The 16,852-nt window shown below is 42.5% G+C and overlaps 1 protein-coding gene across 1 annotated transcript; it reads right to left on the bottom strand.

The window, feature by feature from the left end:
• Positions 1 to 10,373: 10,373 nt before the first annotated feature.
• On the bottom strand, positions 10,374 to 16,828 carry trappc3 (trafficking protein particle complex subunit 3). The gene is made up of 5 exons (XM_072370773.1): positions 16,658 to 16,828; positions 15,349 to 15,446; positions 13,233 to 13,332; positions 12,003 to 12,185; positions 10,374 to 11,165 (listed from the first exon to the last, which is right to left on the bottom strand). Exons 1-5 carry the CDS (start codon positions 16,697 to 16,699, stop codon positions 11,046 to 11,048), a joined length of 543 nt encoding a protein of 180 aa, XP_072226874.1. The 5' UTR covers positions 16,700 to 16,828; the 3' UTR covers positions 10,374 to 11,045.
• Between the last annotated feature and the right edge of the window lie 24 nt (positions 16,829 to 16,852).

Below are 16,852 nucleotides of genomic sequence, written 5' to 3'. Positions count from 1 at the left end.
CTTCTTTTATTTATTGGGCTACTCTTCAGTCCCCTTAAACCAAAGACTCAAGCACCTCCTGCAGCTCATGCTCTTCGTGCACTTTCACACCACACAAGCATTTTCTCATGCAGAGAAAAACAAATCCAGCGATGAAGTCACGGAGTAAAAAGAGAAGACTGACACCACCAGTGTTTTCCAACTTGGCGATTTACTGTCTCCCAAGGCCGATGGCTGGCCTCTGCAGCAGAACAGCTATCTGCTGCTCGGTCAAACACAGCAGCGCCTGCGAGCTGCTTGTTCACGCGCACCGCCGTCCCTGAGGTGCAGGAGGCTCATTGGAGACATTCTGTCACCTCTAACTTTCTCTGTGGAAGATCACCCCACAAGATACAGCCAAAATCGCTGCGCAGATGTTCTCTGTAATGCATTTGGATGAAGGTTTTATCAGATGACCCTGTGGTTATAAAATCAGGAACTTATCAGAGCAGAGCAACGTTCTCGAAATACTTTGATACTGACTGCGTGTTGACGTGCAGGGGTAATGAGCCGCATTTCAGACACAATCTCAGACTTGTTTTGCTGAGTGAAAAAACTCAAAACAGCTCAAAGTTCAAACTTTACTATCAGCGCGACTTTACACATGACTGAACTTGTGTATGCTGTTGAAATATGTTCCTCGAGTTCTTTTTTGTCTTTGTTTGTGTGAACTGCTGCTGTGCGACGTGCGTGTGGACTGCGAGCACTTTGGGTGGCGTTCACTGTGTGTTGTATGCAGCTCTAAAGGCACTATTCCACAGTTGAAATACAGCAAGGTTTTTGGCAGGGAGCTTCAAGCTCTGGGCTACAGTCCCGCAGTGGCCCGATAATGGCCAATGTGAACCGAACAAGAAATCCTCAAGTCCTCTTACAAAAAGAAAGTAGGTGATAAAATATATTTTTTTAAAATGCTGAAAAATCAGCCTGCTGTTTCAACTGAAGTAAAATCATGAAAATCCCTGGAAAACAGCATTTTAACGACCTCTGTTACAAAAGAAGTGGGCTGATCATGAAACTCTTGGGTTGAAAATTGGTCTGACTCCAGCCCTGGATGTAGATGTGAGGTATTCGATCATTAGTGATTCCCTGCTGGGCTTTAGGTCAGATGCACATTCTTCAGAACATGCACACGCTCACAAACTCAGAGGAGTGCAGACATTTTGAACTATTTCAGGAAATGTATGTAATTCTGTATTTCCACGGAGCGTCTGGTTAGGGCAACAGCACACTTGGCCTTTTGAACACTGGTAGCGAGAGCGGGCCCACGGGTGGTGTAATGTGCCTCTGAACACATCACACCACCATCATTTTATACTTCACGTAAGTGGCCCAAAATGTGAAAATGGAAATATTACATGCAGTTTTCCAAGCATGCTGCTCTTATTTCTATATTTAGCAACCCTTTCTTTTCTAAATGAGGCCCTCACTTCTACAAAGAGGTGCTTATAAATGACTCACATTTCACGGAACCCTCCACTGCGCCTGTCATTCTTTCCTCGCTGTGTCCACACCTTGCACCACTGACTACACTGATCCCGTTATTTTCATCACCATCGCACTCGCTCACTCAGGTTCTAACCTGTTTTTATTGTGCAGGGAGTGATCATGTTATGACTGAAGAGACAGTTGAACAATCCCTACATTCATCTAACTTTCAACAGTCTTGTCCTTACTCTTTCTACGATATCTATTTAAATATCTTGCAACAATTTGGGATAATTTGGGCCTTTTAGCAATCATTTCTAGTCAATCTCTCATCTTTCTTGCTGGTGTAAAAAATTCCAACTTATTCTGATTTAACATGATCCACCTCTGTTTTTTTTTCTTAAGTTGCATAATTTGCATAATAACTTAAAGCAGCTTCAACTAAAAAAACATTCAAGGAGTGTTTTTTTTCCCCCCAAAAGCATATTAACAAGCTATGTTGCCATGGCAAATACAATCAGAATCCACTGGCTGTCTCCAAGACGCTATATAATAAACGCGATGTGTCACATTGTTGTAAAAGCTGGCAAAAACCGGCCTTTAGGGTGTACTGAGCTGTTCAGACCACGTATGTTGAGTATGATGGTGCTGAGAGGGGCCTCATGGGTCACAAGGAGCTCAGTGTTGTGGGCGGTAGGGTGGGTCAGGGGTCACTGAGGCCTTCAGAAAGAAAGGGGGCTGTGATTGACGGCGGCTTGTTACTGTATAATTACACAGTTATGTTCAACTCCAGATTTCTTCTGAACACGGTCACCCCCTTGAGTTATTATTGTGTTTCTTTCCCCCCCTTTTTTCCCCTTCATCCTCCAATGACATGTTTTCCCAGAGTTGGTGTTATTGCTAATTCGGTTAGTGCTGGAAAACCAAACAAAGGTTGACACAGCACTCCATCACTTGGCTTGATGATGTCATGATATCATAAATACTCACCTTCCTCCCTGGCACTTGTCAGAGGTTGGTGAACCATGGGCAGGTGTTTGTGCAAATCACCGACACTTTTTGGAGGCTGAAGAGTGACGGGGTGTGTTTTTAAGACCCCCCCACCCTCCTCCTCCTTATGTTGTAAAGTTTTACCAGACCACGGTGCACCAGAGGTGGGTGTGAATGGGGAGTTATGTCCCTGAACAGTCCACTCTTTGAGGTCCCATTGCCAGGGTCATGGAAGAGGTGTTGCCATCAGGCTGACTGGTGTCGCAGGCCCTGAGTGTTCGAGTAAATTCTGCTTTATTCAACCAATTTCAGGTGTTTGCAATCAATTTAAACCTCATATTTACCTTTTTTTCATTTTGAATTTAACGCCAGGAAGACATTTGAACAAATAGTGGGACAGTTGCAGCTTTGCCACTTTTCTGCATTAGGCGTTAAGGGCACAATGCGATTGGAATTTGCACAACACATAAAGAGATGGTATAGAACACCATCACAACATTGCATTCTTATAACAGCGCAACCTCAAACGTGTCCTTCAAGGCCCACCTACTAACCTGATATGTCTTCCAGCCAGCAGTGAGGTTCCGTCTTAGATTCTTTCTCATCCTGCTGGTGTTCAGGAAAAGCTAAGCATTGTGTGAAAGTAGTGGATGTAATATTCACAGAAAACCTGCTGCTCCTTCTTCTTCATTTCTGTAGCGACAGCGATCAAAACACAGCACAGCTCCAAAGCTCCAAAAGCTGTGCCTTCCTGCCTTTTTCGAGCCGAGTCTTGCATATACCTGCTCTTCATAATAACTTAATAAGAAATAAGAAATAATGTTCAGGACATTTGTAGACTTGTGTCCCACCACAGCTGACCGTGTGTGAAAGTAAGCTATGTGTTCATTTGTGATTTGATTTGATATTTACATCCAATTTGAACATTAGATCACATTTTGTGATCACAAGTAGGTCGCTTGTATCACATGTAGAGGCACGCTGTAATACCAAGTATACACTGACGTAGTTACAGCTGCTGATTTGTGATCAGATGATACAAAAAAGTATCTCAATACCAAGTGTAAACAGCCTGTAGTCCCTCTTGCAGCTGCGTGAATTGTATTTAGCCCAGTAACTGAGTTACATAAGCTAAATTCAGCTTGTTACCACGGTTGCAATGACAACAATATGAATCTTACATAAGTCACTTGTTTACCTTATCCGCTTAATCTAGTGTGTTGCAATTTTTTAGAAAAGCCGGAAATTTCTATTCTATGAAGAATAAAAACACAAATATATGAAGAGAGCAATCGTGTCTTTAAAGCACTGCTTTGCTGTGAGAAAAACACACTTTTGGACTTTGGATTCACTGCCGTGCAGACACTGTCTTCATCTACTCGTGCCAGAAAATCGCGCTGCCTAAAAACAAGTGTCATCACATTCATCTTTGCCAATGCGTGTTCTCTTTTCTTTCTTTTTTCTCCCTCACAGTATCATCTATGTGCACCAATTCATTTCTGCCAAGGAACAGCTAAAAACTGAGTGGATGGGGGGGGGGGCAAGAAAAAGGAAAAAACAACGTGAATGTTGAATGTTCCCTCGCAGCTCAAGTTATGCTTTTGTCTTCCAGATCACATCTCTGAGGACATCCAGGTCTCATTCACTTAGCTCTGCTGGCTTTTATGTCTCTGTGGTGACTGCAGAACCAAATGTGGTTTCTTTTGTGGCACCGACTGCTTTCACTGATTATCGTTTCACTCTCCTTTGTTTCTGTGGGATGGGATTTTGGTTTGAATTTGTCGTGGCTGGATTTCTGAATCAAAGAACCAATGTAATAGAAAACATTGTCAATTTGACAACAAATTGACAATGAAATCGGTTCATGGTAACCATAAAAAGTTCAACAACAGTTAAAGGAGCAACAAACTGTTTACTGAGATAAAGATATCGCTGCTGACTTGTGGCAGGCTTTTCGTGTGTCCACCTGATGTTTGCCTTTGTGCTTGTTGGCAGCTACGTGTGCTTATTGTAACATGGCCACAGAGATCAGAATCTATCTATTTGTGTTATTATTTTTTTTAAATGACAATACACTTCTTTAATTGAGGACTTTAACTGTCAGCCGACGCTGACAGTCGAAGGTCATCTGAGAAAAGTGCGACACAGCTTTAGAAATCTGCTCCACCATGGTTGTTTTGGCTAGGTCAGTTTCACAGTAGATCCATGACTCACAGAACCCAGCCGGGCCTGTGGAATCCAAAAAAGGTTTATGAGGCCCACGGAGAGGGCTTTCAGCACCTCCACGTTGAATAAGAAAAGAAATCTCATAGGGAGGCACTCAGGTGAGGCCGATGCACACGTCTGCAAGTGTTCGGGCGTAAATCCTCGACCGTAAGCGCGCACGCATGCAGCCACAAAAAGGCCATAAAAATGAGGAACTTCTGGCGCTCAGTGCTCACATTGAATGACATGAGTGAGGAAACGGGAAATTCGAACATTCAGTTACATATGTTTGGCACAGACTTTGCCACTTGGGGAATACGCACATTAAGAGTCCCAAACACACGTATGCATGGAAGACGATAAACACACGCAGGTATATGTGTAAGGGCTGCACTCGCATATGAAATTAAGTACTCCCTCTCGCTCTCAGTGGCTTCACAAACGCTTCACTGTTAGCGTAGATCATGCTGCTGCAACATTTTGTTACAGCCGTCTTTCCCACCCCCCCCCAAGATCATACATTTCACAAACCTTTCATGATAAAGTGGCAGTGAGAATCCTTTTTTGCTGTGCTTAAGGTGCGAGCGCTACATCTTTCACAGGCAATTTTAAACCAACTCCGTCTCCTCTCATGCGACTCCTGATATTCATTATGGATCAGTGAGGAGGCATGTTCTGCTCATACTGGCCTGTCCGATAAAAATGACTTGTTGCAAATCACCCTCAAAGCCTTTGTGTCTCTGCGCAGCAGGTGAACAAGAGGTCTTGGGCTTGGCTTCGATAAAAAAGACTCTGAAGACTTAACAGTTGGGCAGACACATCGCCACAGACAACAGCAATAATGGAACGGAGAAACACTACACCTGATTAAATAATACCGGGAGCGACGAGGTGGACAATGCTCTCGTCTTGTCAGTTTTGACAAGAGGTTAAAGAGCAGATGATTGTAGGTCCAGGTTTGTCTAAGCAAATTAGGAGTTAATGACAGAACAAATCCCCAGTTGTTTTCACTGGCAGAGGGATGGAAACTTTGCTCAAGATTAAAAAAAAAAAAAAAAAAGAATGTTAACAAATAGGTCATTTGTAACCCAAAAATAACAGCATAGAAAAACGGTATTTCACACAATGGTGGTTAAATGATGCGAGTAACCATGCGTGGCAGGTCTTCCTCTTATGTGTTATGTTTGTGGTGATGGTGTGACATCTGTCGGTTATTTTGAAAAAAATAACCATAGGTTAACAGAAATACTACAAATCCCTCATAAAATACAATACAATACCGGTCAAAAAATAACTGGATCAATGTTTGCTGCGACTTGTTTGTGGCGTCTCACGCGGTTCCAGATATGCTTTAGGAATCGGCTCATGTTTGGTGGACGAAAATATTCGTCTCAGATCATTTCCATCATAAAATCCAATCTCCAGCACCTTCACTTCTCATTGTGAGAGATTGGGCAAAGCGCTCAGTGTGAAGAATGAGAGGCATAGTGTGAATGTGTATGTAAAAAGCTAAATGTTGCATGTGATACAAAGTGCTTTTACTTGTCAAAAAGACTAGAAACGTGCTACATAAATGCAGTCCATTTATCAATAACGTTACATAACGTCTCAGTCGGGATGGAGGTTAACCTTATTTTCCTGTGTGACAGCTCGAGGAGTTAAAATATGAATGCCATACTTTGCGAGCCTCAAGTGGGCAGTTTATAAATCATTTGCTGAAGACATAAAGCCTCAGAGCAAGTGTCTAGATTTATGCCTCGATTAGCTCGGAGATAATGCTTTACATGTTAGATATACGGCCGGCTGGGGAGACATGCATCACCAGAATCATACTGCTCTATTCCTTGCATGAGGTTTGTTTTGCCACTACAAGGTTGGGTTCAAGGTGACATACCCACACCGTCAGTTCATGTTTGACAGTGGTGAGCAGCGATAGGCCTATCCAGTGCAGCTGGTGTGCAGCCTCTTAAGACAGCCTTGTGCTCTGGAAAGGGGAGGCCTGGTTTGATTTTAGTCCAGGGCAAACCGGGACTTTCACATTCCTGCTTTTCAATTGAAATTAACATATTTGTTACAGCCTGGGAGGCTGATATAAACATATGCTTACATATGAAAATTCGGAGGAAAAAAAGCCTGGAATAATGAAGTCTAAGGTGAAGTGCCGTGTGGCCTCGGGGCCAGTCGGCGCAAAATTATACATAAAACCATTTCTTTTTTTTTTCCTTTCTCTCCCTCACTCCAACTTCAACTGAGGCTGCTCCAAGCTGGAAAGTTCTGTCGCTGTTACGTAAACTCCAGCTCTTAGCGGCTGCTGGGTCGAAAAAAAAAAAAGTCGAGCAGCATTGTGGGTAAATTAGGCACAAAAAGAGTCCGGAATGGCCACAACCTGTATCAGTAGGAGCGTCTGAAACGTCTCCCTCATCTGATCTGGGGTTAAGTCGGAGGAACAAAAGAGCAGTAGGAAATTGGAAGCAGAGTGAAGGCAGCTAAGCAGCTCTCATCCAAAAAGCTTGGAAGGAGGAAGAAGAAGTGAAAACAAGACATTAGACATCCAGACCCTGCCTGAAATCCAGGCCACTGTTGATGAAGAAAAGAAACACAGCTGTGGACGAATTGCAGCCTGACGTGTCTTCCCATTGCAAAAAAATGAAAACAAGAATCTCTTGTGACACTGGCGATACAGGACTGTATTGTTCAGGTTACCTGAATCTGACCCGTGCTTGCTTTTCTGACTATTTCCTTTCACATTCCACCCCTCTGGCCAACACTTCCGATGACCCGAAGGCAACTTTGAGAAGCCCAATAACTTCTCACCTCCTATTAGATGGACTGCCTGACACACACTAAATGGAAGAGCAAAGCATGAGCTATTAGATTTATAGGAAGTGTTTGCAAGCGGATGATGATTCACGATCCAAATGGCTTGCAGATGCTGGAGCAGGTCTCAGCGGGTAAATACTGTGACTGATAAGCAAATCAACTCATAATTACCTCTCAAGACCACATCCACATTTGTTTCCTGAGATGTTTACGCACATAAAACTGAAAAATAGCCTCCCCTCAAACTGCTAAAAATCACAAACGACGTCTTTAAATAGTCAAGAACAACTCATGTGAATTACACTGCTGCAGCTCTCTGTTGTGCACTGGAGACATGCGCTGTGAATTAAACACGTTTCTATCGTGCTTCACCGCCTGGGAATATTGAGTTTGTCTGGGATTTTGATCACGAACACACTTCTTTGCTGACTCATTGCATTCTCTTCATACAGCGCGCCGCCTTTCCTGCTGTCCACTCTTTCCACTGACCAGACGCAAAGCACACATTCCAGCAACCCGTGAAAGTCCCGGGTGACTGAATCTTCGGTCAGCGTTCACTTCACCAGAGAGACGCAGGGCATCAAATGCAGGGCATTCCCAAAAGGGTGACTTTCACACATACTTGCTCGAGGGGGGGGGGGGGGGCACTCCAGTGAAAACTATCACAAAGGGAAGGGAAAAAGGGACGCATGAGTCAAATGGCGAGGATGTTTGGGAAAATGAAGTGCGTAAACTATGAGTAACAAGAGGGTGAAAAAGGATGGAGTGAAGGTAGAAGAAAGGGATGCGGTATTCAATAAGCACAGGTCAATACCAAGCTGTGTGCTGGGCTTTGCTGTCACCGCGTGCCTTTCACCATTTGGTTCCCATAAAGGCCACATGGAAACGTTTATCTAGCTTAAAGCAGATCAGCGCACGCCGTCTCGGCCCTGTTACATTTGCTACTTGTCTTCCAGGTCTGTCCTAATAAAGTTTTCTGAAAAATACTGGCGGCTGCAATAAATAACATTACGAAAATGAAATATCTTTTGCAAAAAGGAGCCCGTCTGCTAAGGCGAGACGCTGAATAAACTGTGCTTGATATGAGCGATGAGAACGTCCCAGAGAGAGTGGTTTAAACAAATAAGACAGAGACGGGAGGCGAGAGGAGGGGAAAACACAAGATAAAAACCGCATCCTCGAGTTGTTCCTCAAGGCTCGACAAGTCTCAAGTGTTTTTCGTTCTATGACAACATCTGCAGTGTTGCTACAGGAAATAGAAATCCCATCTGCGCAGGTTATGAGGAGTGAAGTCATAATGGAGCGTTAGTTAGGTTTGTAGTTCTCCTACTTTCTTGTTTAATGAGTAAAACTGTGAAAACTATCAACACAAAGCTCTCGCCAGGCATAGCAGTGCAGCTTTTGAGGGCTGAGAGGCAAAATGGTCCATTTGCGTGTTTGGACAAGCTCCTTCCAGTATGTATTAACACCCATTTGCGAGTGCGGTGGTGGTAATAAATTTCGGCCTCCGTGCACAGCGTGTGCGAGTATTCGTCTCAATGCGTCTGTCGAGCTCGACTCCTGTGAGCGCATTTCACAAGTACACAAACCCAGCTGCCCATCCATCCTCCAGGTAGACAGCACCACACCTGCCAAGTCATTTACATTGTGGGGAGGGGAAAAAGAAAAAAAGAGAAAAAAAAAAAAAGAAAAGAATTTCCTGCCCCACTTTCCATCCACCGTACACACTGCAGGCCAACAGGGTGCACAGATATGCACACGTAATGTGTAGAGAATGTGGAGTTTATTGCACACTGTTGGCCCTCCTGGTGCTTCCACTTTCCACTCTTGATCCCTTTAAGTAATCATTACCCCAGACAGAAGTGGGCAGAGGCTGTAAATAATAATCAGAAATCCCACCGTATTACATCTTACAAAGACGGCATGATGTCATTGCCTCTTTAATTTTTGAGCCAAATCAAAACAAAAGTCCATATATTTGCACTCTCCTCAACTACTGTGCTTCGGTTTTCACGCTCCTAATCTGAATCTTTTTGGAATTATTTATTATTATCATTATCTTCGGGCAGCTCCAGCCTCCACTTCCACAAATAAGGGAATGCATTTCTCCCACAACAACCATCTCTGGGAGCAATGCTGCAATCAGGCAGAAAACATCGTGTAAACAGCGCCCTCTGGTGGCTGCTCTGAGAGATCCCCAAGTGCCTCCTGCGGCCATAAAAACAGACGTGGGTTCATGCAATTGCAGCTATAAAATGGGATGTGCAGAGCCTTGAGGTTTCCAGCAGCTAATAGCTGACAGATTCCTCTAAAAGGAAATCCCTATCTGAAAATCTCATCCTCTAAGCGTTTTCAGCAGACTCATGAGTTTGCGTCCTAATGTTACCGTTTCGTTTCACAATAACACTCACAAAAAAAAAGAAGAAGAAGAAGAAAAAAAAACATGGCTAATGTTCTCAGGGTATCCAGACCAGATTTTTTGTTTTTTTTTCCCCCTTCCAGTAATGTGGGACCAGGAATGATTTGTGTATGTGTGTGTGAGCCTGCGTGTGAATAGCCGGCTGTGTTTTGGGTTACTGACGAGGTGTGCGCCGGGTCCGACCGGGAGGTTCTGCTCGTTACTCCCGGATGACGTAAAGCCATTCACAGGTGTGACAACCACAACCGAGCGCAGACTTTTCTGTAAACACACGCACGCCGATTACTTCCACGTACCCTGGACAAACATAAGGCTGGCATTAGGTCTGTTACCGTTTGCCTTTGCAAGAGCGGCAGTGGAATGCCAAAAAGGAGCATCTGAAGCAGGAACAGCAACACGGTGTTTGCACATGCGTGTGTCAACAGTTCAAACTGTCCAAGGTCACCGAGGTCCTCTCACGAGAGACTCACAAACACAAGAAAAGCATCACGTCTCATCGCATCATGTTGTTTTTACTTGAGATACCCATCTACATAAATTAACATGCCAGACAACTGGCAGCAATACAGATTTAGATTCATACAAAAACAAAACAAAAGAAAACAAACGATTCAGCGCAAGGGTTCGCTGCCTTGTAGCATAAACAATATGTATATACGCAGATGTAAGCATGTCTGACAGGATACAGGACATGAACATCTTCTGAGGGGACAAAAGTGTCTTTTTGACGTAGGGTTAGTGGCAGAAAGTATCGTGCCCTCAGTGTGACGAACATGAACCTTCTTCCTCAAAGCAGACCGCAGATCAGGGCCAAGTAAAGTGATTATTATTTATTTTACTGTATTTGGATGAGATGGCCAGGTCCTGTTATGATAACGTATTGAGTTTCTTTTCCCAGTAAATTTAAGGAACAGTTTACTCGAGCTGAAGATGAGGAGTGAATAAGATCCAGTTCAGACCTTTCTTAGTAAATAATCTGGCATTTCTATGTTAAAAGCAAATCACAAAAATGTCAAACTGCAAGGAGAGGAAATGTCCTCGAGGGTGTTAGGATTTAGTGATGGTGAGAATAACGTTCTCCGTCCTTCCTTGAGAGCGTGAAAAGGTTCCTGGTGTAAATTAGTCCTCCCCCAAGAGAAACCGAGGTAAAAGCACGTCTTTATTTCCATCATTCGTCTCCTGCTGGAAGGTTTTCTTCAATCCTCTTAATGAACTTCATACGAATTTCTGTGACACTGTCCCCTCTAAGTGTGTCCTGGACAAATTTCACATCCACGGCCATCTGGACCTAAATTGGATTCAAAAATCAGTTAATTTTCTGAGCACAAACAACACCAGCACCTGCTTCCAGGTGCCTTTCATCCTCATGCGTTTCTTTTACTTCTGATGGCATTTGAAGGATCTGGATTTTCTACAGTTGTAAACATGTGAAAAATGTATGTGAACCACGTGGCTCGGCAGGTAATTTGAGGATGAAATTAGACGTCGCTCACCAAAATTATTCTAAATTGTTGGTGATAAGTTTCAGTTTTTTTAGGATCATTTCATTCATTTTTTCTATCAGTCAATGTTTTTCCCTCTAATGTGCGATGATTTTCAGGTGGTTTTTATGAATTTATACTCTTCCATTTGCCTTTTAAATGACTCATATTAATCATCCCTCTACAGAAATACCTTTGAGTCAACTTTGGTTGTTTTTAAATGTGCCACATAAGCAAAGGTGACCAGACGTGCTTGATGAGGTGGTTACATAGACCCAAAGCACACAAGCAGCTCTAACAAAGAACAACGTTAATGTTCTGAAATAGCCAAGTCAAAGTCCTGACTTTAATCCAGTAGAAATGTTATGGAAGGAAATTAAGCCATCAGCTAATGTGAGGGAACCCACAAACATCCCAGAGTTGAAGCTGTTCCGTTAAGGGGAATGGGTTTGAATTCCTCTGAGCTGACGTGCAGGACTGATCAACACTAACCAGAAACGCCACTTTGCAATTACTGCTGCACGAGGGAAGCAACGCCAGGTTCACATACATTTACCACTCACGGATATTTATGAGCTCATTTAACTCAATGACTACATTTCTCCACAAAAAGAAAAACGGCTGTGTTCAGTGCTGTAATTTACCATCTCTAAGGCTCCTCTCAGGGCTCCACATAGTAGGTTGGAGTAGATGAGGGTGCTGTGGTTGTCTGGCAGCTCCACAAAGTCCACCAGTGGGTTGTTCTCCAGAATGAGGGAAAATTCATCTCCCGCTGGACTCCAGTTGGTCACACTGGGCGTGGTTCCCAGGTACATCTTGAACGCCACCTAACAGACCACAACATGGACAATGAGCACACGGAACAGCAGAGATTACAGAAGAATGGTGCTTCAGAGCATAAGTGCCCAAAGCATTTCTCTGCTAAAGGGCCAAGATGGACTTCTGAGCCCAAGCATATTACTTTTTCCACATAAAAAGATGACATAAGGTAATGATTTTGTTGAGGCGATGATTGAAAAGGTTTCTCTCATGGCGTAAATATGCTACATTCATACGTAGGAAGTGTTTCAAAGAGGAGCGAACATTTTCCTTGGTCAAATCCATCAAAAAACATCAACTGTTTCTCTTTGTTTTCTATACGCCTGTAACTGAATATATGGCTCTGGGGATTTTTGTGGTTTAACAAGAGGTCAAGTGATATCATCAGGCGAGGCAATCATTTATTGCACCTTCCAAGCTACTGTCCCGCAGTGGCTCTCTGTTTACAGTCTTCACCTTTCGCCACCATGAGCAAATTCCCTGAGCAAGTGTGCGGTTACATCTGTGGAATGACACCATCCGGCGAGCAACCGGAACACCTTGAATGCAGCTGGAATGCTAAAGACTAAATCCCGGAGCCGTCTCGCTGGTCTGTTTGGGTCTTTTTGTCCCTTTTTGTCCAGCAGTCATCGTGACCAACAGGTTTATAATTGAGGAAACGGGGGGGAGTGTTACAGAAGAAGAAGGGAGAAAGAAGCACAGGTCAGACGTTGCAGGATATTGGAAACAGTCTGGCCATTTAGAAAATAACAACAATACTAGCTCATTAATATGTGGCACAGTCAACCAGAGAAGATTTAAATTGCTGCATTTCACTCCACAAAAGGTAAGAAACGACAAATGTGCTCTTCTTCTTTCTGGAACTTGAAGCTTTTCTGATCGACTCCAACATCCGCCCTCCTCCCCCCTCCTTCTGCTCTTTCATCTATCATGTGTTGAGATGTTTTGATCTCTCTAATCTGGCATTTCTGTCCTCCCTCCTTTTCCCTCGTCCTCCCTGTATCTTGGGAGATGTCCACAGTCACGCTCTGACTGGTCTGGAACCTTCCAGTTACCTTAGCAATGACATCGGCCGTTTCTCGGAAATCCTGACACCTGCCGATGTTGGAGCGTGCCAAGAAGTCCTCAATCAGACGCACTCCTATGTTGTAGCCCCTGTGAAAGAGAGCAACGCAGACATAGCAGAAGGAATCACGTCATTCCGACTCGTCATGGTAGAGGAAACAGCACAGAAGAGAAATGACAGGCTACACCGGAATTCCACGTAAAAAAAATAATAATTAAAAAAGAGAGAGAACAAATCCTAATCCTTCGAGACATTTTTGGTTCACGCTTTTGATGCTTACACCTGATGATAATTCTGATTAGAGAATTAGAAAGCCGAGACAACTTATCTTAACTTCAGAGTCTAATGCCTCCCAATCCTAACATGGTCCGTCTCCGACCAGTTGGATGGCAAATGGCAGAGTGGGCAGTGCAGATTCACTGCCTTCTAAGGGCAGGTAAGACATTTCAGCTCGAGGTTGCCTCACAACCAGAGAAACAAAGTTCATCCAGTCCAGAGCTCTGTCAACTTGACAGGATGTTTTGAATTTTTTAGGCTGTAAATCGGTGGTTTTGTCTAAACTTTATTAGGTGGGATTACTGTATCCAGCTTGGCTTCCCACCACCTCTTTTTTTTTTTTTTCACTGTGTTAGAAATAAGAATCGGCATTTTCTTCCTCTAAAGCCCCCTTTCTCCCAAAGAGCAGAAGTGTGAGAAATAAAATCTCATTTGGCCACGTCGCTGCTCGACTGAAAACAGAAGAATGTGCCTGAGTACAGTTAAGCCACGAGTTTAAGGGAGACGTTTGAGAGGCCAGAAAAGTCTACTCTGCCCCTTATAGATGATGAACCTGCAGCCAGGGGGCAAAAAACACAGTCGGCTGTCCTGAGGTTATAAAAATGTATTCAATAAATGAACACTCTGTCCATTTGTAAATTAGGCCATCTGAGAAACTCTTTTTCAGAGTTTAACAATCTAACCTGACAGCATACCCTAATGATCTCACCTAGTTGTTGACGTTGACTGTGTGTTTCTGCTCTCTCCGTATTTAGTAGAAACGTTCACGCTAACACGCTACTTTACAGAGGAAATGACGCCTCGTGAAACATAAGACACGAGTGACAGCAAACTTAGAGGCTGGCACCGATTTCAACCTTAGCGCAAACTGTGTCCTCGGCCCTGTAACGATGTGGCAAAGAAACGCGTTGATAAGGGTCACGAAAAGACGCCTATAAACATGTTTGAGAACAACAGCTTTGGTGCAAAAGCTAAATCACAGAGAGCAGCTACTGCATCTTGTTACGAATGAACACCGACGTTCGATGAAATCTACAGTATCGTCATACTGTGATGTTACTGCTGGACAATCAAACGTGCAGCATGATGCCTGTCAGACATTGCAAAAGAAAAAAAATAAGAAAAAATAAGAAAAACCTTGTTGAATGGACATTTAAAAAAAAAAAAAAAAACATGCGACAAATTTCCACACAGTTGCATTGTTTCTTTCAGTATTAGTATCAGTATCCTGATTTTATGAAATTGGTTTGGTCAACATAATCTTAATGGAAATGGTGTTAACTAAAACCACACGACACAAAATCCATTAAACCTGTACAGGTTATCTCCTTCTAGCTAATGTCAAATTAGTTCAACCCACCTGATTAAACTAAACCTAGCCCTTGTAAATAAGTTTAATCCACTTTGGTAGATTTTGTTGACTCAAACATATAATTCAAAAACAACAACAAAAAAATAGCTAAAAAAAAAAGTCAAACAAGTCTGTGGAAATTTGTTCTACGTTTATCAAGAATAAATTGATTAACAAACTTAACCAAAACCAACCAAAGACGTGCCTTTGTTGAATTTTGTTTTGAGTGAGGCAGTATGACAGTGTTTTACCTCTGTGTATTCTACCAGTGACATATGGCCGTTATTAGTCTTTATTTATGGCAATCTTTGAAGCTTTCAACCAAGATGTTGTGTTTTTGGTAAACTACAACACAGGATAAATGCGTGAAAGCAGTGAAGAACACGGTTTCCTTCACAATGACTTCCCAATTTGCGTTTAAATTTGCCATCTTCTAACTACAGCTGTGTGTGGAAATGCCTAACCAAAGGGTACTTACATCTTGTCCAGCTGTTTATTGACTTCCTCGTCATTTTCATAATCTTTACAGAGCTGGGTGACCAGGGCCCCATAAGTCAAGGTGAACAGCTCAGAGTTCTACCGGCAGAAAAAAAAAAAAAAAAAGCAGTCTCCATTAGGTCTGTCGTTTACAAGTTAATGAGCAACGTTTTCAAACAGGATCTGTGGCAGACTTATATTCATTAACAAAATAACTTATTCAATTGAGTGATAGAAAAAAAAGCTTTATTTTAAACAGATATAGTGTAACTTTCTGTGAAGTTTAAAGGGCAATGGCAAAGTTTTTAAAAATTGTGGCTCTTTTTAAAGATGTATTTTGGCTGTAATTAACATAAGGTATAATTAGTCTATTATTCGGGCCAAAATCTTAGGTAGTTACTGCAAATTTCAAAACAATGATGTCATGTTTTAATGCTGTCATTTCAGTGGTGCTGACACGATGAATTATTCATTTCTACCATGACACAGGCAGCAGGGGCGGTTTAAACACAACCTGAAGACACTCGTCAACTTGACAGCAATCTATGCTACTTCAATACTGTGGGAAATTTCCGTTTAAATAAATGTTTTTATCTTGCTTTACTTTGCTATGACAGCTGTTACCAAAAAAAGGCACTCTGTTGTAACCAGTCACAAATGTTGATAGCTGCTAGCCAAAGACTGTGCTACTCTCTTATATTTATATAAAAAGGTGACAGATTTCACTTTCTTGATACATTTCTTTCTTTCTTTGTGTCATGATTCCACAAACCTCTGAAATGAAAGTGTGTGACTCTTTTCAAATACGCTGGCAGCGCCATTTTTTTGAAAACCAACACCAACACAAATATTAATAATTCATTCATGTGTACAGTTACTGGCTATCCTTATCAAGCCACAAAACACCAGGCTATACTTGTTAAGAGTCGTATGTGGTTTCCATGTATCTCCATCCCTATTGTTTACATGCTCTACTTGCATAGTATAATTCTATTTGTAAAATTACCCAAAAAGAGACGCAGTTACGAGGATAGGTACTTCTGTTTATCGGCATCTTTTTAGCCTGTATGCTAAATAAATATGCAACACTTCCTCTTAAAAAAGTGAAAGAATCTCAAACCCAACAGGTTCAAATATCTTCCATACACCTGGACACACATGCCAATCAAAGACACATGACTGTCAATGATGCAGTTTTCCAAAATGTCATTATTTTGTTAGTTAGCAAGTCAAGCCATTTGATTACGGTTAGCATTTGGCTAGTTAAGCCAGCTAGGTTTGCTGCTGCTAATCCTGCGGAAATGGCCTACCATCTTCTTGCTGTCTGTTGTTCGGTTGGATTGCCTGGACATTGTGGACTAGGTTACAGGGTTACACGGATGGTGACTCGAGATTAATCCTTTATTTATTTGATTCTGCTGTAACGGTTATTTCCGTAATCTCTAGTTTACACACTTCCACTAATGCAGAGTAAGCTAGAGTGAAAACGTGAGCTTCCGGTGTTT

Source organism: Leuresthes tenuis, unplaced genomic scaffold (genome assembly GCF_036924035.1).
Source record: "Leuresthes tenuis unplaced genomic scaffold, fLeuTen1.0.hap1 SCAF_18, whole genome shotgun sequence".
NCBI classification, from domain to species: domain Eukaryota; kingdom Metazoa; phylum Chordata; class Actinopteri; order Atheriniformes; family Atherinopsidae; genus Leuresthes; species Leuresthes tenuis.
The sequence above is the reverse complement of the archived record's forward strand: the minus strand, read 5'-3'. Positions and strand labels throughout refer to the sequence as shown.